General features: G+C 39.0%; 4 protein-coding genes across 5 annotated transcripts; 2 read left to right on the forward strand and 2 right to left on the reverse strand.

The window, feature by feature from the left end:
• Positions 1-865: 865 nt before the first annotated feature.
• LOC306827205 (uncharacterized protein) lies at positions 866-2,619 on the forward strand (the record flags this gene model as incomplete). The annotated part of the gene is made up of 5 exons (XM_079348875.1): positions 866-957; positions 1,105-1,201; positions 2,041-2,160; positions 2,259-2,337; positions 2,524-2,619. 5 exons carry the CDS (start codon positions 866-868, stop codon positions 2,604-2,606), a joined length of 471 nt encoding a protein of 156 aa, XP_079205001.1. The 3' UTR covers positions 2,607-2,619.
• An 839-nt stretch (positions 2,620-3,458) lies between these two features.
• Positions 3,459-8,758, reverse strand: LOC306826699 (uncharacterized protein). Of its 2 annotated transcripts, none has more exons than XM_079348176.1 (7): positions 8,669-8,758; positions 7,140-7,297; positions 4,248-4,577; positions 4,094-4,166; positions 3,870-3,986; positions 3,675-3,753; positions 3,459-3,555 (listed from the first exon to the last, which is right to left on the reverse strand). In XM_079348176.1, the coding sequence occupies exons 3-7, from the start codon at positions 4,352-4,354 to the stop codon at positions 3,470-3,472; spliced, it is 462 nt and encodes a 153-aa protein (XP_079204302.1). In that variant the 5' UTR covers positions 4,355-4,577; positions 7,140-7,297; positions 8,669-8,758; the 3' UTR covers positions 3,459-3,469. The 2 variants fall into 2 exon arrangements, with proteins under 2 accessions (XP_079204302.1, XP_079204301.1); XM_079348175.1 differs by having other exon boundaries at positions 7,140-7,300; positions 8,669-8,754.
• pter (phosphotriesterase related) lies at positions 8,134-12,834 on the forward strand. The gene is made up of 5 exons (XM_079348171.1): positions 8,134-8,241; positions 8,702-9,161; positions 10,001-10,266; positions 10,984-11,124; positions 11,496-12,834. Exons 2-5 carry the CDS (start codon positions 8,730-8,732, stop codon positions 11,704-11,706), a joined length of 1,050 nt encoding a protein of 349 aa, XP_079204297.1. The 5' UTR covers positions 8,134-8,241; positions 8,702-8,729; the 3' UTR covers positions 11,707-12,834.
• A 105-nt stretch (positions 12,835-12,939) lies between these two features.
• On the reverse strand, positions 12,940-14,677 carry c1ql3b (complement component 1, q subcomponent-like 3b). The gene is made up of 2 exons (XM_079348172.1): positions 13,697-14,677; positions 12,940-13,396 (listed from the first exon to the last, which is right to left on the reverse strand). The coding sequence occupies exons 1-2, from the start codon at positions 14,315-14,317 to the stop codon at positions 13,217-13,219; spliced, it is 801 nt and encodes a 266-aa protein (XP_079204298.1). The 5' UTR covers positions 14,318-14,677; the 3' UTR covers positions 12,940-13,216.
• Positions 14,678-20,851: the final 6,174 nt, after the last annotated feature.

Here is a 20,851-nt window from a genome sequence, read left to right on the forward strand (position 1 = left end):
CTGTCTCAATACAATTGCAGCTATATTGTATTTTTCAAAATGTATTTCAAAAGTGTAGCAGTCATGTTTCTCCGGTGTGCAATATTGTCAGTGTGTTCTGAATTATTCATAATAATAGGTAAGGTACTCTGTTTACAGACAGAATAGAAATAATTTTCAGTGTATCTTCCAAAGTTGAAAGGCAACAAGATGCAATGATTTTACTGTAAATTATGTAATTTGCTTTATACCACTGACTGTATCTATACTTACAGTGGAGAAGTATACATCACCTGTTTTTCCTAATTGTTGTATCTTAAAATAGAAATCCAGATATTCAAAAGTAATTTTAGATCCTAAATCTGAAGAAGTGATTGTTATTTTAATTACTTATTAAGGCTTTAGTTTTCACTTTGTTTTAGGGTTACAACACAGGTGTCTGAGTTTTCCTTGCAATCATATATTTTGAAGACGATAACCACAGATAAAGCTAACTTAAGATAAGTAAAAGAAACAAACAAATTATTCAATAGGGAATAGGGACTGAGTTTAGCATTAAAGCATTTCTTATGAAAAAAAAATACAACTTAATTATTTATTTCCTTACTTTCCTCCTTCCCAGAGTCAGTCCAGAACACATTACTTTACTCTGCTTGTAATTGCTGTGACTGAAGACATGAGAGAGCTGCTATAAGACCAATAGCTCAAATCTTTGATCTTCTCTTTTCCAATCCTCCACAGTGACCCTCGTGACTTCTTTTACATCCGACCGTCTTCATATAAACATCCCCTGGCTCAGTCACAAACACAGATTTCGCAGTGACAGTTAACTCCCCTGCTGAGCGAGACACCTGCAACCTCTTAAGAATCCTGTTTAATTACGGCCATGAGGTCTCTGCTGCTGGCCTCAGCATTTTTTGCAGGACTGTTTGCCAGCCCTGCACCTGTTCCTTACCACGCTTTCTGCAGGACTCTCTGGTAAGAAGACTCACCAATTATTCTTGTGTCTTTGTGTTTTAGTATTCAAGCTTCAACGTCAGAACATCAACTGGAGACAAACTGTCGCCTCCTGCTGTCATTCATTTCAAGAATAGTGTGTATATGATAATTGTTTTTCTGCTTCAGGCTGTTTGGGCTGCCCTGTGCTGACGTTGGTACCAAACTGCTGCAACAGATTCAAGCTTTTAATCCTTTGAATGGCTGTGAAAAGTGTCACTATATAGTGAGTTATTTTCTTTCATTCCTTAATATTGATTGATTTGTTTGCTATTAACTTTTATAGGGAATAGCAACCTGTAGCTGTAGATCTTTAAATCTAATGGGGATAAAATAATTTAACTCCATTATTTCCATGTCATAAATTTAGGCCAGTATTATTTTATGTCTTTTTATACACGTAAGTAAGTTCATAGATTTGCTTTTGCTTTTTTTTGCTTTTGGTTTGTTGTTAACAGTTCACCATTTTATGAGCTATGATTAAATGCCATGAACATGAACATTCCTGTTAGCCTATAGGCCTATATGTGTAAATTTGGTCATGAGTCTGAGGTTGTTTGGCACAGTCCCAGAATGCTCCCTGGTTTGAATCTAACATAAAGGGCAAATGGGGATAATACAGTATGTACTATGTATTCACTGACCATTTTTGGCAACATGCAGGAATAAGGTTTTTTCTGTTTCAACAAGATAATGCCCCCGTGCAAAAAGCAAGAACCAGAGAAATGGTTATATGTGCACTTCACAGGACGGTTCAGCTCTCATTTCAACCCAAACACCCTCATTTGAACACCCACTTCAAAGTCCGGCCTTATCACCAATCATCACAGCCAGGCATCAGCTGCTGCACAAATCTCTGCAGACAGCTTCAAAGAATCGTAATCGGAGTTTTGAAAACCCTTCAAAACGAGGGAAGTCTGTTAAAGCAGCAGGTTACTGTCAAAACTTGTCGATGGAACGGTAGGCAACCGTCACATGTGAGATGTTTGGATGTGGAGACGCACAATGACTGCGATGTCCATAAATGAGGTCTCACATTAACACCTGTGTTTTCTACTGTTGCAGCTTGTTTCAGCTATGAATGAGTCGATCCATGCCCACCACACTTCCTCTGATAAACTGTATGTTGAGAGCATAGAGTTCATCCTGCACACCACCATATTGACCGGCAGCTGCCGTGTGTCTGTGAGTCTCAATAGTCTTCAATCATTCATGAATATCTTAAGCTGAATGAAGAGACAAGCACATGAAAAAAATTTGTTGTGCATGTTTGTTTGTTACAGGCTCAGTCTGCCTCTCTCACATTCAAAAGCCTTCGAGACGATGGCCTCAACTACTGCAACCTGCATGACCTGCTGACAGGTTAGTAACTTTTAAAAGATGACTCAATTATCTTAGAGACATTTATTGGTTTATTAACTTTCTGTTCAAGTGTTTATTCAGACAAAGAACACACTTTCTTTGCTTTATGTGCAATAGTGTATCAGCAAATGAAAACATGCAATAAAAAATTGGAATGATTGATTTTTATCTTTTATGAATGTTCAGCGAGTGGACTCAACTTAGCGCCGGGCTTCATGGAGATGATCAGTGAGTGGGGTTGCCTCAGCTACGGATTTGCCACATGTTGAAGCCAACAAGCTCATACACTTGTTTTGTCATTTTGTTGCTTCATCATCATGCACAGGTTAAAGTGTGTGCATAAAAAACATGTTTTAACCTGGGCTCATGACAAAGAGCACATTTCCTTTCACTGAAATGTTATATGTTCTTTTTTGTCCTTGTAGGATCATTTTTGTAACAATACATCCAAAATGTAAGTGAAAGCTAAAAGCAAGCTACAAGCGTCTGTTTAATGCAGGTTTATATACTGTATATATATATATATATATATATATATATATCATCTTCATCGTGTGGTGTTGCCAACAAATAAACTCACAGAAATTTTCACCTCTGTTTTTATTTTCCGTAAACTCACTATTTTCCTGACTGACACGATGTCATGCAATGTGGTCATTCAAGAGTCAGATGACTCAGCCGGACAGAGTCAGAGTGGAAAATCAGAGAATCAGGAGGTCTGACAGGCAGTCAATGCCAGCAGTGGTTGTCTGATTTAAAAAAAAAAAAAAAAGAATCTCCACAGAATACATGTGACCTCTGTGATTTGGTTATGTAATTCCTTTAGATCATAAAAGGTTGTCAACATAAAAAACTGACAAATGTACTAATTTTGCAAATAAGGTACAATGACATATTCTGTTAATGCATGTCAGCTCACCTGTCTGTATATCTCATGTTTAGCACAACATTCTTCTCAATATCACAAAATATGTCGTTAATTCAGAGCAGGCTGGTTAGTCCTTTGGTATTGCAAAACAAACAAAGACACAAACTAGAATTCTCATCACAAAACATGTCTTTTATTAAGTAAATCTGATTCTTAAATCTGTATGACCAGACAGAAATGTAAACAAATACAAAGATTCCACATCTATTTGCAGGCAGAAACTCCCATCCCGAGGCAGAGCCACTCGTTGGTGTACTCAATGAAGCCCGGAGCTTTGGTGAGTCCACTTCCTGAAACAGAGAAAAATCATTAATGTGAGACTTTAAGTATGAACATTTGATGACTGGATTCTGATGTACAAAATATTTAAGACATTAGTATCAGGGATGGCTTCGTAAAAACGCCCTACCTTGTATGATGTTGCGAAGGTTACAGTAGTTTGTGCCGTTATCAAACAGGCTGAACCAGAACGCAGACACAGATGAACCCTGGAGATAAAACACCTTCATAACTTTATTTGAAACAAAAAGCCATGATTATTTTATTCTATATGATTTTACTAATTTAACTGTGATGTATAAGATGCAAATAGTATCTGAGTCACCTCTACATGGCAGCCCAGGCCCATCGCCGTGCCCATCATGGTGAAGTTGACCCCCTCAATCTGGCCGACTGCAGAGGTGTGGTTGGCCTGAATAAGGGCCGCAGTCACAGGGCCGAGCTGAATCACCCCGACAGAGAGATAATTTTGGAAGTAATTATAAATTCACACAATACAACCAAAATAAAGACAGTTTGAGACTTTATAATCCTCCTGATGTGTCTTGCCTTGTAGGAGCCCATGGCCTTAATCTGAGTCAGGATGGCCATGCTGACTTGATCACATGGCACTCCAAGCAACCTGAAAACAGAAAGAATCAAATATATCATTGACTATCTGTTTTTCTATCCAAACTTTGATTGCAGATTGAGGAATTCTTACCAGACAATCCTGCAGTAGGCATGTGTAGTTTCAGTCGGCATGCCACTTGTGATGATGCATATTCCCAACAACAAAGCCCCGGCCAGAACCAAACTCCTCACAGCCATGATAAAGGTTGTACTTTCTCCTTGCAGATTGTTCTCACAGGTCTGTGTGGATGTTTGTGCAGTAGGAGTTTATATAGGACACAGCATGACAAGTAGCAATGGGAAGACCATTGGCTTGTCATGTGGACCCGTGGAAAAGGGGATTTGCACGACACTTTTGCATGGAACTGCACGGCATCGTTCACACCAGCAAGTCTGGACTCAGTGGCCTGAATTCAGGGCTCTGTGGATGAAAAAGAAACTTTCAAAGCATACACGTTCTAACCCTAACACTGTTATCAAATCACTATCACAACTACTTTCCTACTACTAAGTAATGTTAAACAAATAACAACCATTGAAAAAGTCACTACAGAGATAGACCTCTTTAACAGTTGTTTAGGTTGACGTGGGGTCTAACACAAATCACAAGACGGACATTTACTTCAACATTCAAAACTCTTTTGGGGATTACTTGAACCAAATCCTTGCAGCCACATTCATATCCTAAAGAGAGTACCAATGCAGAAGGAGGTTATGATGCAGATTTCCTTCAATCAATCTTTATTTATATTGGCTCAAACCATACAAAATATAATCTCAAGAATTTTAACAAATGAGCAGGTAAAATACTTCAGTCTTTGATACATTATTTACACAAATGTCCATATTTCATGAAATATAATGTAACAGATTAGACATTTAATGTAACATTAACACTTAATGGAACTGATTATTTTCCCCATTATTTTGGGTTATGTTTGATATCTGAATTCTACAATTTGTTTTGTTGTTAAAAGGAAGCACTGTGTCACAGCACTGGAAAAACATAGGAGGTGAACCCAATCACAGAAAACCAAAAACTACTAAAACAATAATTCAAAAATAAACTTACTATGAAATGTCAAAATTAAAAACACCTCAAATGGTAAAAAGAAAATCGAAGCCACGAGAGATGACTTGGAAAATAAATGTGAACCAACAACTAACTTTCAATAATGATCTGACACAGAAGGGAAGGAACACAGAGAGCAAACGCACAAGAACATAAAGAAACACAATTACACACGAAACACTGAAGACTAAAGACTACACTAAAAGAGAAACAGCATCAGGGAAGAATGAGAACTAAAACCAATAAAACATATAAACTCTGAAATATCAAACTAAAACAGATCAAATTATGACGCACTGTATAGGACAGAAGTTACATGTAAGGGTTACATAAAATGTTCCTCACTCCTAATTATCAAAAAGGAAATGGAAGTGTTTCGGCAATCTTATTCTCCTTTGTCAGAAAATCATCCATGGAAAAATGTGTCTCAGTTTGAAGGCTATAGTTAATAGGAGTGCGGTTTGCAATTCATCACAGTCTCAATATTCTCATATTTCTTGAGACAAACAGGCCTATAGATTTACAAATGCTGGAGGCTCTGTTCAGCCTAATCCAGCACACCAATTATATGAGAGGCCATCAACAAACAGAAAACCACAGTCAGTTAACCACTAGTTTTCACAGTCAGTTATGTCATTTCAATTGACTGAAAGGACCCCAATTCACCCTCAGAGTGAAGTACTGTCATACTATGTGCATAGCTCTGATTTGGCGTACAATTGTGGGCACCAGTGAATAACACAAGGATCTGATATTCGATGGCTACAGGCCTCATCTAACTGCAAAATGTCTTCCACCTCTCCGTCAGCAGAGGGCACCAGACCATAACATTTGGATGAAAACTAAAAATCATGCAGGTTTCTAAGTGACACTGAAATCAGGACTCTTTCTCTTTAGATTAGGAAACAATTTTGTCTTGATTAACATGTATTTGGAAGGAAAGAAAATGTAAAAAAAAAAAAAAAAAAAAAAAGACACATGGAGGGGGGCGGGGGGGAGAAACTTGGTGACTGGAAGGACTTCAGAGGAGAGTTTGTACTGTAGGCCTTCTTTTTAATAGATGTCTTAATCAAACATGACAGCCCTTTAAAGGCTTTTAAACTATTTACTTTGCATCAAACTCAGATTCTTCTTAATGTCCAAGCTGTGTCTGTGGAGATCTGTCCACTTGGGGGAGTTGGTTTTAGTCATCCCTCTCTGAGAGCTCCCTGGGGTCATGTCCGTCTGAGACATGTCATCTGTACAGATGAATGGGAGTGACAGTCTCCTCTAATGAGGAACCCTGCAGAGGGACGATCCAGCAGTCTCATGAGTAACTGCATCCAAAAACTCATTTACTATTAAATCTTTGTTTCATTTTTTAATGTTGATGAATTCATTTTCCTTCCCTGTTGTTTTCTTATTTGTTGCTGTCATAATGGCTGTGGGTATTCAGTTTGGTCTTTATCTAATTTTCTGTTGTTTTTTTTATGTTTCTTGTAGGATATTTGGTTATGCTTTGTTTTCAGCAAATCTTATTCAGGTATAATTTTCATTACATGATCATTTACATTCTGAACATTACCCAATCTTTTTTGAAATTTAAATTGTTTTCTGATTTACATATGACATATACTGGAATTGATGTGTATGAACCCAAATGAATCCCAAAACTACAGGGTGATAAAGTGCAACAGTTTAGAGTAACAATTTATCAAAGGTATAAAAAAAACTTGAACATAACACATTTGTACCGTAAAATTGAAGAAAAATTGTGTAGCTATAGGGGTCTTGAGTTCCTTTAATGGTATCCACAGTTGATTTGGTAAATCTTTAAGATCCAATAGGCTTGATCAGAAGAAACATGCTGGTGATTGTTAACTTGACCTCATTCATGGTTTTTTAAATCAGACATAAAGAAAGATATCATACCTTTTTTTTTTAGGACAACGAAAGTAATCTGTCTCTTTGCTGAATCTCTAATCTGCAAAGCTGTCTTCTTGCAGACAAATGGAAGGATGCTTAGTGTGATGGTGACTGTTCACAGGGCAGCTCCATGAAACAGAAGACCAAATGCTGCTGAAGACCATCTGCTGAGAGAGGAAAGCAGAGATACAGAGTCACAGTCTGTCTCTGCGAGGCCCTGCATCATTCTCACATGTTCTCGGAGCAATATCATTTTAATGTCAACTGAATACTCTAATATGTTTTAATATGCTGCTTTAAATGAACTGTTTTGACGTTATTTCTGAAAATGTGAGTTTCTAATAAATGATCCAAAGAAGTCCAGTCTAGATGGCAATGTCAAAATTAACAAAAACAAAAGAAGAGCAAAATAGGGCATAAATGATGACAAGTTTGGTGTTGTCATTGTTTGGCTGATGAGCATAACATATTTTGGCTTTCGCCCTTAGAACTAAAAATTTATATATTTACAAACACACAAATTTCAAACATGGCCTTATTAAACGTTAGAATTGTTTACAAAGACTTCAATTTTGAATGTTTTAGAAGTACCTTAAAAAGTAGAGACATTTGTCTACATGGTTTTTAACAATATAATAATTTATCAGTATCAGGTGAAAAAGCCATGTATGACTGTAAAATATATCCACTGTATATTCCAGTTTAATATGATGCAACATGTAAACGACAATTAAACCAACTAAATAGGATACAATATATATAAAAAAGGCTAGTTTGGTACATTTTATCTGTTTTTATCTTACAACAGTCAGGCTTTGCCAATTAAAAAGGAATATTCCTAAATTAAATAACAAAAGCCAAACATATACAACATTATAAACAAATGGTGATACTTTTTTAAATTGGATTTAATAAATTCGTAAAATCTCGTCGCCCTCTCAGTGGACCTGCAGTGGATTTGTGTTTCTGCACTGTAATCTCGTGTTATCTCGCGTTGATTTGAAGATCCTGCACTAGACATATAAACACCCCCTATGCTTCACCATGAGCTGAGCTAATCCATCGCTAAACGGTCTGGTGGAGGCGAAACGAAATAACAAAAAACAAGGTCAGAAGACTTTCTGCATACAATTTAGATACATTTAAGGAGCGAATGAATTAATTTCACAGGATGACACGGCTCGTGTTGCAGCTTTGAGTTTATTGCACGGTGTTTACGATCGACGACAATGACTTTAATAAAGTGTTTTAAGTGTTTCAGCTATCTTCATATAACTATTTCTGTCTAATTTGACACCGAGCTATTCATTAAGAGAGAAGAAATAAACTTTACACTTAGAAGGACCTGGAGGTTCTTTCTCTTTTTTAATTTATCGGGTTTTGTACAGTCCAAAGGTCTTTCTTCTGCTTGCACCCTGTGGTCAATCTGTCAACCAGTGGGTAGTGTCTTATAGCAAACATTCACTCCTGTGTGATCTGTTACACTGAAGCAAGGACTATTTTAATCTTTACCATATATGTGTTATGTACAAAACATTAATATTAACTTCCTTTTTTCCTCCTTTCAGTTTTAGTTGGAAACCTTGAACACCAATCATGTCACATCTAAGTGGGAAGGTCCAGACCGTCCTGGGTCTAGTTGATCCGGACCAACTTGGTCGCACTATGACCCATGAGCACCTGACCATGAGCTTCGAGTGCTGCTACTTCCCTCCTCCTCCAGGTGATGAAGCAGTGGCGGAGAACCCCTTTCACATGCAGCACATGCACTGGCTGAGACAGAACCCGTACAGTTCTCACGAGAACCTGCTGCTGTTGCAGGAGACCAACGCGGTGAGGGAGGAGCTGCTGGTTTACAGGAAGGCTGGCGGGGGCACCATAGTGGAGAACACCACCACGGGCATCGACAGAGACCTGCCCACCCTCAGACAGATGGCAAAGGACACAGGGGTCCACATTGTCGCAGGAGCGGGGTACTACGTGGACTGCACCCACACTGAGGCCACAAAGAGGATGAGTGTGGAGAAGGTGTGAAACAGTGTGAGGAAAAAAAAAAACCTAATTGTTAGAAGGTTAGAAACGTTTATAACTACAGATATCCCAATACAACTTTTTAACCTCATACTTAATCCAATACTTGTACATAAGAGAAGACAAGGTAAGATAAGATAACCCTTTATTATTTATTCTCACAAACTTTACAGTGTTACAGCAGCAAAGCAGGATAGCAGAGACAATCTCACAGTGCAAAATTAAATTAGATTAAAAAAATATAAGAGTGTAAAAAAATATGAATCAAAAAATAGTTAAAAGGGCCAGTAGTTTCAAGATGTACCTGAGTGTAAACAAATGCTAAGTACCCCTCAGGTACTGGTGCAAACATGCTTTGACTGAAATGACAAAAAAAAAATAAAAATAAAAAATCCATAAGTGCATGACGAGTGAGCATGTATTAATGTTTCATGCAAATAACAAACTCTAAATATCACCAACAAGACTTAAAAATCTCAAACCACACTTGTTGAAGTTATTGATCATTTTTGCAGAGACCTTTAAAAAGACTTTTTTTTGTTATTGATTGATTGGCTAGATACTGTTGAAAAAATAAAACTCATCAGGTGACAAATATGAAAAAAAAAATCTATTTTGATCTAATGGAAACTTTAATTAGTGTAACTTGCTACTGGTAGCTTTGTCGCAGTATTGAGTTGTAGGTGTTTGTGGATATTTAGGTATAGTCTTTCAATCCTGACATCTTCTCAGTTTGTGACCATCAGGTCTGTTAAACACATCATAGAACAGTTACAGTTTACTATCATGTGAGTAACTACTATTTTAAAGGCCTGACGTCCTCCTGTCTTCATCAGCTCACAGATATCATTGTCAGCGAGGTACTTCAGGGCGCTGATGGCACCGACATCCGCTGCGGTGTGATTGGTGAGATCGGAACCGGCTGGCCAATCACAGAGAGCGAGACGAAGGTGCTGAAAGCGACGGCTCACGCTCAGGCCCAGCTCGGCTGCCCCGTCATCATCCATCCCGGCAGAAACCCCGCAGCTCCAGCTGAAGTCGTCCGGATCCTTCAGGAGGCTGGCGGTGACATTAGCAAAACTGTCATGTCACATCTGGACAGGTAAAAAGTCCCCTGAAGTTAAAACTTCCAGCTCTGTGTGCTGTATCCACATTAGACAATCCAGCAGTTTTCAAAGACAAGGCTTGTTGTTTCAAATTCTCTTCCAGAATGGATTGTAAATTTATACTGTTGAATGGGCGGCCAGTACAGTTCTGTTTTAATTCTTTTTTTTTTTTATTACGATTTCTGAGATCATACACAAGACTTTAAGACTTGTACTCGCCTCCTCCAGTTGTCCTTTATTTGAGAAAAAAAACATTTATCATCCCAGCAGTGATCAGAGTTCTTTCACAGCGTGCAGAACAACTTTTAAAAGCACCGGGACCTAAAATCTGTTTAAACTGATGCCTTTTCTACTTTTTTGGTTGAAAAGAATTGACAACGCTGATTTAATTAATATAGAACTTCAGTAGTTCAATATCAAAGAATGAAAACGTCTCAAGGTTTATGGGAGTGTTTGATTTGAGTTTGAAAAACAGTTGGTGAGTTGTGAACTATTTCAATTATTTTTTCCAAAACACAGTGTCTTTCATTTCCTGTTTTTTAACAAGTTAGATTTCAAGATATCAAAGATATGGTGGATCTGCTTTCACAGAAAAGTGTATTCACGGCTGGGTTTTTAGAGTCTGAAGAGGGTTAAAAGAATGAAAGACATTTTTTAATTAAAATCTTAGTAAACCTTGAGCTACACATCACCTCTGTTTTTTCTTCATGCAGGACCATATTTGATGAGGGGGAACTGCTGGAGTTTGCAAAGCTGGGCAGTTATCTGGAGTACGATCTGTTTGGGACCGAGATGCTAAACTACCCGTACAACCTGGAGTTGGACATGCCCAGTGACAGCCAGAGAGTTCAGACGTGAGTAACATCAGACGGGGTTCCACTCGTCTTTCAGTCCCAGAATACTTAGATTATATTTCTTGTCAATATTTGAGACCTTTCCAGAGTCCAGATGTGGAGCTCGAGTCTACATGTGGTTTGTATCGTTCTGAGTAAATGCTGCTTTCAGGATTAGGTTCAAAACTACGAGACTGATCACTCTGTAAACAGCAAGAGGGAGGGTGTGTGTGTGTCAGCAGGACGAGTGATGAATAGATAATGTTGCAGATGTTAGTTGGCACACGTACAAAATACCGTTTTAAGATCACATTCATGCAGACTGTTGACCACATCAAAAAGTGTCCTCTTCCCTTTAAATGTTTCTCTCTTTTGTTTTCATGTTTGCGTAGCTTGGCGTTTCTCGTGAAGGAGGGCTACGAGGACAAGATATTGGTCGCACACGACATCCACACCAAGAACCGGCTCACCAAATATGGCGGCCACGGCTACTCTCACATCCTGAAAAACATTGTGCCAAAGATGCTGATGAGGGGGATCTCCCAGCACCAGGTGGATAAAATCCTCATCGACAACCCAAAATGCTGGTTGACCTTTAAATAAAGCAGCAACGTAAACTAAAGCACCGGTAGACTGTGTTCTGATATGACGATCATTTTATTTGATGATGGAGACAAACACTGCACAATTAAAACGTTGCGATTTTAGCAGTAATCAGACAACTCTTTTTTTTTTTTTAAGTAAATTTGTCTTCAGGATGATTGTTTGTAATTTTGTAGCAAAGCTGAATGTTTTGTTTCTATCTTCAGAAATGATCATGAGCTGCTGTTTCATCCAGCTGATTTACACTTGTGCTAACACATGATTAACTTTGTAAGCTTATTATGTGAAGGAGCTTTGCAGGATCACAGTGCCTCCAACCTTCTCCCACACGTCAAAAAAAAAAAGCTTTTTTTTTTTTTTTTTTTTTTTTCAACAGGAATGTAAATGCAATCTAAGACAAATATTTCCCTCTCTGGTGCTTGAAAGCGTGGTGCTAAATGAATTTGTATACTTCAATGTCAACGTCGCAGCTGCTTTCTTTGTATTTTCTAAGTGGCATCTCCGCTAACACACTTTCTGGGGATGAAAGTAACAAGCGTGTTGGTAATCAGTATGCTGCTCTGCTCTCGACACAATGCGGCTGTGTTAGATGAGTTGTCCTGTTGCCTCTCAGTGGGCATCTGGGTGTCTCTGGGAGGTTGAGTGGCTGGCAGGCCCCAGATGAAGGACATGTTCTCCTCTCATCTGGGAACAGGTGGCCTCACAGGGTGACTCCTCACCACAGGACCAATGGCACGATCATCCACAGTACCCCAACAACTGTATAACTTTGATTAAGCGTCAGAGAAAATTAACAAAGAGAGGCAGAGGAGTGGATTTGTACACATCATTTTAACACAGTCTTATACAGAGGGGCTTAACAATCAGCAGGCAGATATACAGTATGACTAACCCAGAGACCGCCCTGGTGCCTCAACCATGCAGCTGTCATTTATGGAGACAAGAAAACGAGTTTCAGTGATTTTCTTCAGACAAAAAAACCCCCCATCAGAATGGCCCTTAACAGATTCTTTTAAAGTCTTTTAAATGTCATGTTTATAATCATGCAGTAATACCGCTTTAACATGTTTCTCAAAAAGTGTGACCACTCTAAAATCTGTTGAAAAATAAAGCCCACACATGGATGAACATCACTGGGACAGAGTGGTGATTATGTATCGTTTAGCTGAATGTCTCGGGTCAATTCATTAAACTTTCGCCCAGCAGGTGCAGCCACAGCATGTTTGACACGTCAGCAAACGTATTATTCTAAAGCTAAGCAGTTCATTCAAGGTGCAATAACAACACGAATGAGTTTGACGGGGTTACATTTCATTGCTGTACATTTTATAATCCGTAATAATATTCTGAAATTACACTGATGTACAGTTGTTTTTTTTCACGCACGACATCCTCCACTTCCCCATGGACTCCTTTCTCCGCAATATTCAGATGTTGAGCTCTGTCTTTTGTAATCCAACTGACATGGAATCGAGCATGAGCAGTGAAGCGAGCTGTTACCCCTCCTGTTTTAATCAGCGTATAACATGAAGCCGGAAAACGTGCTGTATTTGTTGTTGTTGCCCCCGTGCGCCTTCCCGCCGTCCAGCTTGATGTAAATCTCGTCCCCGGGCTCCAGGTGCAGGACAACACTGTTGCTGGCGTAGTCGTAGTTCTGGTCGGCGTCCTGGGCGATGGCACTTGCTCTCACCTGGAAAGCAAATTTGATATTGTTGGTGAAGCGTCACTGTTTGGAAATCAGAACCATGGTAGTCCTAAAAGCTTCGACAGATCAGTCATTTTCATTACAAACTTTTGACTGTCCTTGAACTTCAAATAAATCACATTTAGTTTGTTCCGGGGAATCTATTTTGCGTCTCTTTCTGGATCTTGCTGTGCGTAAAACCTGTGCGTAAAACTTGGCTCTCAAATGGCATCTTTGCCCTGTGTATAAAGAAGACTTTAAACAAACTTAAAGATCATTTGATAATAATTTCACAAGCAGTCCTACCTGGTTGTTCTTGCAGAGGTCAGCCCACATGCTGGTCCCATCTCCGCCTCGCATCAACACATGGTAAACAAAGAAGTAAATCCCGGGTATTGAGCAGGTGAATTTTCCTGAAGCGGGGTCGTAATGGTTGCCAAGATTTGTGACTACATCGTCGAATTTCAACACTTCATATCCCTCGTGCTGCTTCTTCAGTCCGGCGTAAAATGCGATCTTTGGGATAGTATTGTAGGTAGCAGCGCTGATGGCACCATTTGGCCCATTTGCTCCGGGGGCTCCGGGTAGACCTGGAGGACCAGGTGCCCCTTTCTCTCCTGGAGGACCAACAGGTCCAGGGGGTCCAGGCTCACCTACCGGACCCCTCGGACCCATTCTTCCCACGCGCCCAGGCTCACCTTGAGGACCTTGGATGAACGTCGGAAGCGACTGTACCAGGCGGTTGTCTTTAATCGGGTTGGTTGCCTTTGCAGTGGCTGTTGTCGCTGTCCCGTGGGAGTCACACACCATTTGACAGGAGCCGAGCATCTCATAGCGGGCAGGAGTCCCGGCGGTGTTCACCAGGACCGGGATCAGAACCACCAACACCAGCACCAGCGCTACTCCACAAACACCAGTTGCGATCATCTGCGCTCTGCGGATCCGCGGTGTTCTCCGGTGAGGATGGTCTTCCAGTCTGCTTGTTGGCGGTATTTTTGCCGAGGGAAAAATGTCACCAGATCTCTTATTATACTGCCACTTGTAATGATTAAATAGTCCCTGAAATGTGAATGCGTAAAAGTAACCATCCACAACTTTTTACGCGCAGCCGTATCCGTCAAACTAATTCATCTCCGTAATCTCAAGGCTAGGCGGGGGGAAAAAAGACATCAAAAGTCTGTCCGCGGGGGTAAACTTCACCTTATACGTCTCTTTTTCATTCAGCACTAAGTCACAGGCGCATAAGTTTCTACCCACCTCGATGCCACGGGAGAGAATGTGCAAGAGATTAACCTGCGTCTGTGTTTAGGGAGGGAAGGGAGGGGTAGAGTGGAGGTGATGGATGGGACAGAATCCACGCTTTATTTCAATCAAAAGAGAGAAAGTGGAAAAACATCCAAACTCTGATGCAACATTGCAGCTCTGAAACGTGACTACTTGGTGTTTTGCACTTCAGTTGTGTCTTTGAGCGACTTTATATGATTACAGCAGCTTTTTTTAAACACAGTCGGTGCATTATCTTTTCTATTGATTATTGTTGACGCTACATCCCACAACACGTTATTAGAACTTACCCAAACAGCTCTTAAAGGTCTTCAGCATAATTAGGCCTATTAAGGACCAAAAGCTATACTCCTCTGGCACCTGGTCACACCTCAGTGGTGCCTGGTGTCCAATTTATCATTGGGAGAAAATCTATAGAGCCACTGAGAGAATAGGGGGAGTCACTGGGAGATATCTGGCAGTGAAAAATGACTTCACTCAAATGTACTGATGAAATGACTGATCCCTTCATTCATTAACTTTATGAGAAGTCAACAATTGAAGCTGTAGTTAAAAAACCTTAAATGTTGATTTAAATTTCACAGTAAAACCCAAAGAAATCACACTTTCAGTCTTTGCCTTTCCCTGATGTAGAACAGAATCAAAGCCTGTGGATTTATAAGATGTAAAACTAAACATTTGGTCCAGATACAACTTCAGCACAGTGGCTTTTGTGAGTGATGAAGGGCTAATTGTTGGTGAGGAGGGCAGATGATGATGTGCTCATGAATGCAGAGGCTGACACTGTTCGATGGCTCCTACTTACTGCCTGGTGGAGAGATGGATGAACGGGGAGGAAAAACAGTTAGGCTTGTTTGTTTGGGAGGAGCAAGGCTTTGATTGTGGCCTGAATGAGATTCTATGAGAGCGAATTCAAGTGTTTGTCGAATCATGATCAGAAGAAGTTTCACAGAAAACTGTTGAATTAAAACAAAGATAGATTTTATCAGCTTTAAATGTATGAGCTGTATGAGTTTAAACTTAACAAGTTGTATGGTTTATGTACTAATACTTTATTAGTTATCATTTCTTCTGCTGCTTCTTTAATGTTCTCCAGGCATAACATTTAGCCACCACGTTTCCTTATAGTTATACTATTCTTGTCAGGAATGTCAGTTTGACTTCAAAACAACACATGACTATACAGATCATCAAGGTTAAATTGAAAACAACAAGATTCATACATGTCAATGACAAATAAGCCTTTAAGAATCCCAACAAAAATCAAAAGCACCTATGTAAGAATGAAATCAACAACAAAGAATGTTTGTGGTTGGCAAAAGGACAGAAATATGTTTATTAAAAATGTTGATTTATTAAGCTGTTTCTTAGAAAAGCTGCTCCACATATTCAGGAAGAGCATGTCTTATTTTCAGGTGAAAATATATTAAGTAAATTTGAGTTGCTTTTCCAATCCGAGGACACAACATGGCCTGTTATGTAAGAGGGAGGACAGGAAGCTTTTCAAGCTAAAAAATCAAATATATAAAGCAATGCGAAATTCTTTTGAAGGTATATCAACAAATATAATGATGAATTGAGTCTGTCTGTTTAAAGTGAACTCAGATGAATCTACCCGCTTATAAGTTCAAACATATCAATAAAATATAATGCACTAGATTTTTGCTCACAGACTTCTTGAAAGGTCTGTTCATTTTGTAAAGTACATAGCAGGTTTTATTATTTGTCTAATATTTACATGACAAAAAACTTTAAAAAACACAGAAAGAAAACATGTTGGAGATGATTAATTAAAGAGTGAGTAAAAATGAATCCCCCGTACAGTTGTCATAAATGTAAAAACAAGTAGCTTTAATGACCAACACTGTTTTTGTTTTTTTTTACCAGGCATGAAAACATGTTAACATATTCTACTGTAAAGTTTGACATTGTAAGACTGGCCTTGATAGGAACTGACTCACTCTTGGAGCCAGACTCAAGAGGCCAGCGAGGGAACTGCAGTTTTTTTCCTTCGTGGCAGTTAAAGGCCGTCTAATGAGTTAAAGAACAACACAGATATATTAGATTATTTCTATGTTCTGTTGTAGACACAGCCAGACAAACAGTTACATCACACTGCAGAAACAGCCTGTGTTTACATTTGTTAAGTAAATGTTCACAATGAATGATACCAGAAAGCTGTAACGTGTTTGTTTTTTTAAATCAGAACATACTTGAGACACATTTCAGTTGAAACAAACATGTTTTAAATTTAATAAACACAACAGACTTGTATAGAATCAGTGGTTATTCAGAGAAAATAACAGAATTTAAAATGCTTGAGATCCTGATAGAATTCTGAAAGATTATAACATGACTTGAATGAATGTTTGCTCATAATTAAGACGTGATTTTCAGGGTAATGTATTTTTACTTTTGGTTTATTTCATTCATGCTCCTGTGTTCCTGATGACTGTTGCTTGGGTGGGCAATGTGTATAATCTAAAATACATGATCTTTTCTAAAAGATCACACATTTTCTGTGGGATGGGTGCAAAGTGGTAAATAGACCAGTATATATTAGGTAGTATATTAAGACACTCACACTCACACACACACACACACACACACACACACACACACACACACACACACACACACACACACACAGTCACAGTGGGACATACTGTGGCGGCTATGAGTCAGTGAGCACTTGTTAGCGGTCAGGCTCTTTCCCTCCAGTTGGCACGAGCCTCCGGTGACTCAGGGAGACTTGTCGACCAGAAGCCACAGTGAACAGCCGTGTCAAAATCCACCAAAAGCTGTGGAAAGAAGAAACAACTTGGAATAGAAAGACTCTCACAGTATCACACCGACTGCATCAAAATGCACCTTCTTCTTCTTTTCTGTTCTGATTTCAACCACCTCACATGTGTCAAAAGTTGACTTTCATCACTCTTTTTCCAGCACAGGATCTTAGCTACACAGCTCACCTCCACGGCCATACTGAGAGATTCTTCCGGTGGTGCCGAGAGCTGACAGGTTGTTTTGAGTCTCGACTGTTGGAGTTCATTTACAAGCAGTCGGGCAGGAGTCCTGGGGGAGCCTGATGATTTTTGACACCCGGACAAGCAGATGTTCAGAGGACATGAATAAAACATCCCGCTCATCTGACCGCAGACTGCAAGCTTTTGCAAGTGTCTAATGAAAATATGAGGCGTGATATCAATTCACAAAGACAAAAAAAAAAAAAAAAAAAAGGTCTTTGTCAGATATCTGAGATGCAACATGAAATATGTATGACACCTAAGTAGCAAGAGCTGATTGGCTAAGCAAGATTCAGCTGTGGTTATGACAATCAAAGCTGAGACAGGTTCAACAGAGAATCCACAAAGTGAATGGACAGGAAGCTGAATGGATCTGGAATATAAACAGAAATATGATGTGACCATGTGAGCCATGAGATGCCTGTCCCTCAGTGCTTTTTATGCCTTCTGCTCTTTTAGAATTTGAATGCTTATTTTTTGTTTCCAGCGAAAAGGCTGGGCTGAAGAGTTCAGCTCAGCAGGGGGGCAGAGGGAGGGATAACAGAATGCGTTACCACACCACCCACTCAAAGCTGCTCCTGAACTGTATTTAAGATGGAGAAGCAATCCCAATCACACAGGGTGGAGACTTTAGTTTCATGCTGGAGAACAGTTCCTTTCATTCAAGTGGACATCAAGGTGTGATTAGTGATTGTTTTGTTTGATTTCCTCTTTTTCTTCCAGTTCATAAGGGACCAACTTTTGAATGTGTGTAATAGAGTTCTGAATGTTCATCATACCGTGTACCAATGTGAAGCTCTTTAAAAATTAATTAATGCAATGAGTAAGAAGCTCTTTTCATTGCTTTGCACTTCTTCCCCCATAAGGGGAAATAATAAGACAGCAGATAACACAGATTATTCAGAGCTACGAACACATGTCTGGTTATTATAAAAAGAAATAAGAGTTCCTAGAAGTGAATTAAAAAAGCATATGGAACAGAAACACTTCAGCCTTCAGTTTTAACCTCGCACTGTTAAGGTGGGAGACTATGAAATCCCTTAAAATAGACCATAAAGTATCCCAAACAAGGGAAGGGCAGCATGAACCCATTACTACATAATTGCACAAAAACACAGCCTGAACTCGTCACACTACAAAGGAGCAAAAACAAAATTTTTCTATGGATACTCTACTCACATATTTCTTTGGTTCAAAAGTGGAGGCCACCCAAATGTAAAAAATAAAATAAAATAGGGGTTTCATAGAATCAATGTTACATTTTGTCCATCATCAACCGTCCAGCGGTCAGGAAACAGTTTGGCTCCAGTTTCTGCTTGTAGCACCTTTAAATACACTTTATTTGTTTGGTTAAATATTAAGCTTCAAGTATTCCCTTAAATGCAAAACATGAGTTATATTGCTGGTAGTAAGACTGGTAAAGGGTTTTCAATTTTGCTTCTATTTGTACCTGAACCCAGCAAAATCACACGGTAAAACCTGAAATCACTTTCACCACAATTTACATCAGGGTTGATCCAGCTTTTGTGCACAGCGTTGATGTTTCCTGCAGCACACGCACATCCAACATGCAGTGAAAGAAAAACATAAGCTGTGTTTCACTTGTTACCACTTATCAGAGTGTATCACCAGAAAACGGCATGTTACCAATTCAGTTCAAATATCACGTGTACCTCTCTGCTGCCTCCTCCTGTCCTCCAGCTGAAGCTGAGAGCCTAACACGTCATCACTCACACACAGTCTGTTATGAAGACATTGAATCATGAGTAACATCCTGTGAAAGGTTCAGGAACAATATAGAAGGACGTACAGATAGGAAAGGAGAGCTGGGCAGGCATCTGTCATGTTGGTTGATTATAACAACATTTTCAGGACTGCTGAACTTAAAAATAGGATTTTTTTTTTTAAACTTCTGCAGCCCCTTAAGATCGCCATGCACATTCAAGCTCTCTAAATCACCAGTTGGACAAATACAACCTAACCTTTGAAAATCAAATATGTCTTAATAAATAGAAATAAATAGCCTATAATACACTCAATATTTCCTCATCTTATAAAACAGATACGTAACTTCTTTCGTGAAGAATGTCTGACATTGTTCAAATTAACTTAACAAGTGAATATGCTATGATGATTATAGAATATAATGAATGTATTTATAATAGTATCATGATTCTTATCAACATATCGCTCAGAGAGGGTTCAGTCGGCATGCTGAGATGAAAAGCCCTTGGAAGAGGAGAGCTTTTAAGAACTTGTAATTAAACAAACGTGGAGCGCTTTGTTGGAGGTCATGAGGTACTCGTCTTCAGAGGAGAGGTAAACATATCTTTCATAAGCTGGTGAGTTGTGTTTCCTAAAGAAGGCTACTAACCGAACTTGCCAATTAAATAGAAGTATTTTAACCTTTCTTCTCAACAGGAGTGTTGTGGTTTTTTCACAGTCTTTTTTTCAAGCTTATCGAGTTATTTGTTTTTCATATCCCTTTTTCTGGGATGAGTCTTTATTTGAAAGAACTACGTAGGCTGCTAAAAAAGATTAACTGGTTGCAGCCAGTGTGCACTCGCTCTTTAAATCCATTGATTAACTCATTAATAGAGATTTGAACAGTGCAGCTCTCTGACACCAGGGGAAACCAGGAAGGTTATAGTTATCATTGAAAACAGATTGGAACATATAACACTGCCAAATCTATGAAGTGATTTTCTTAACGTTTGTATTATTTTATCTGATCTACTGAAAATGTATCAGGTTACATATTTTCCTAATTTAGATGTCATGTATTTTAGATTGGGAAGTGGAGGGTTAAGAAAAATGTGTATTTTTTTCTGTTGTTATTTTATCCCTGTCACTCTTGGTGTAGATTGTACACCTGCAACCTACGCTAACATCATTCGAAAGTTGCTACGAAAAAAACTATTGCTATTATAGTTTGTTGCATCAACTTTAGTCCGAAACAAAAGTAAAAAATGTCCGGACTTCTTGTATGTTTGGAATAAAAATGAAAATCCCACTATGGAGTCTTTTTATTGTTTGTAGCGCTTTGGTGAGGAAACTTGCAAGTGAAAGTATGTGAGTAACAGCTTCAGGACATGCATTCTACACTCTTTTGAATGCATGTGTATTCTGGATATTGCAACCAGGAATTAGG

The sequence above is a fragment of the Symphodus melops genome (assembly GCF_947650265.1).
Source record: "Symphodus melops genome assembly, chromosome: 7".
Classification (NCBI taxonomy): domain Eukaryota; kingdom Metazoa; phylum Chordata; class Actinopteri; order Labriformes; family Labridae; genus Symphodus; species Symphodus melops.

Bases quoted from the DNA above. Each gene is read 5' to 3' on its own strand.
- LOC306826699 (XM_079348176.1), bottom strand. From the start codon at position 4,354: ATGGCTGTGAGGAGTTTGGTTCTGGCCGGGGCTTTGTTGTTGGGAATA. The intron at 3,987-4,093 runs GCAAGACACATC...GGGGTGATTCAG, and splicing joins AGGCCATGGGCTCCTACAAG to CTCGGCCCTGTGACTGCGGC. The intron at 3,754-3,869 runs GTGACTCAGATA...TTTTATCTCCAG, and splicing joins GCCTGGGCTGCCATGTAGAG to GGTTCATCTGTGTCTGCGTT.
- pter (XM_079348171.1), top strand. From the start codon at position 8,730: ATGTCACATCTAAGTGGGAAGGTCCAGACCGTCCTGGGTCTAGTTGAT. The intron at 10,267-10,983 runs GTAAAAAGTCCC...TTCTTCATGCAG, and splicing joins GTCATGTCACATCTGGACAG to GACCATATTTGATGAGGGGG. The intron at 11,125-11,495 runs GTGAGTAACATC...ATGTTTGCGTAG, and splicing joins GACAGCCAGAGAGTTCAGAC to CTTGGCGTTTCTCGTGAAGG.
- c1ql3b (XM_079348172.1), bottom strand. From the start codon at position 14,317: ATGATCGCAACTGGTGTTTGTGGAGTAGCGCTGGTGCTGGTGTTGGTG. The intron at 13,397-13,696 runs GTAGGACTGCTT...TTTGCTTTCCAG, and splicing joins ACCTCTGCAAGAACAACCAG to GTGAGAGCAAGTGCCATCGC.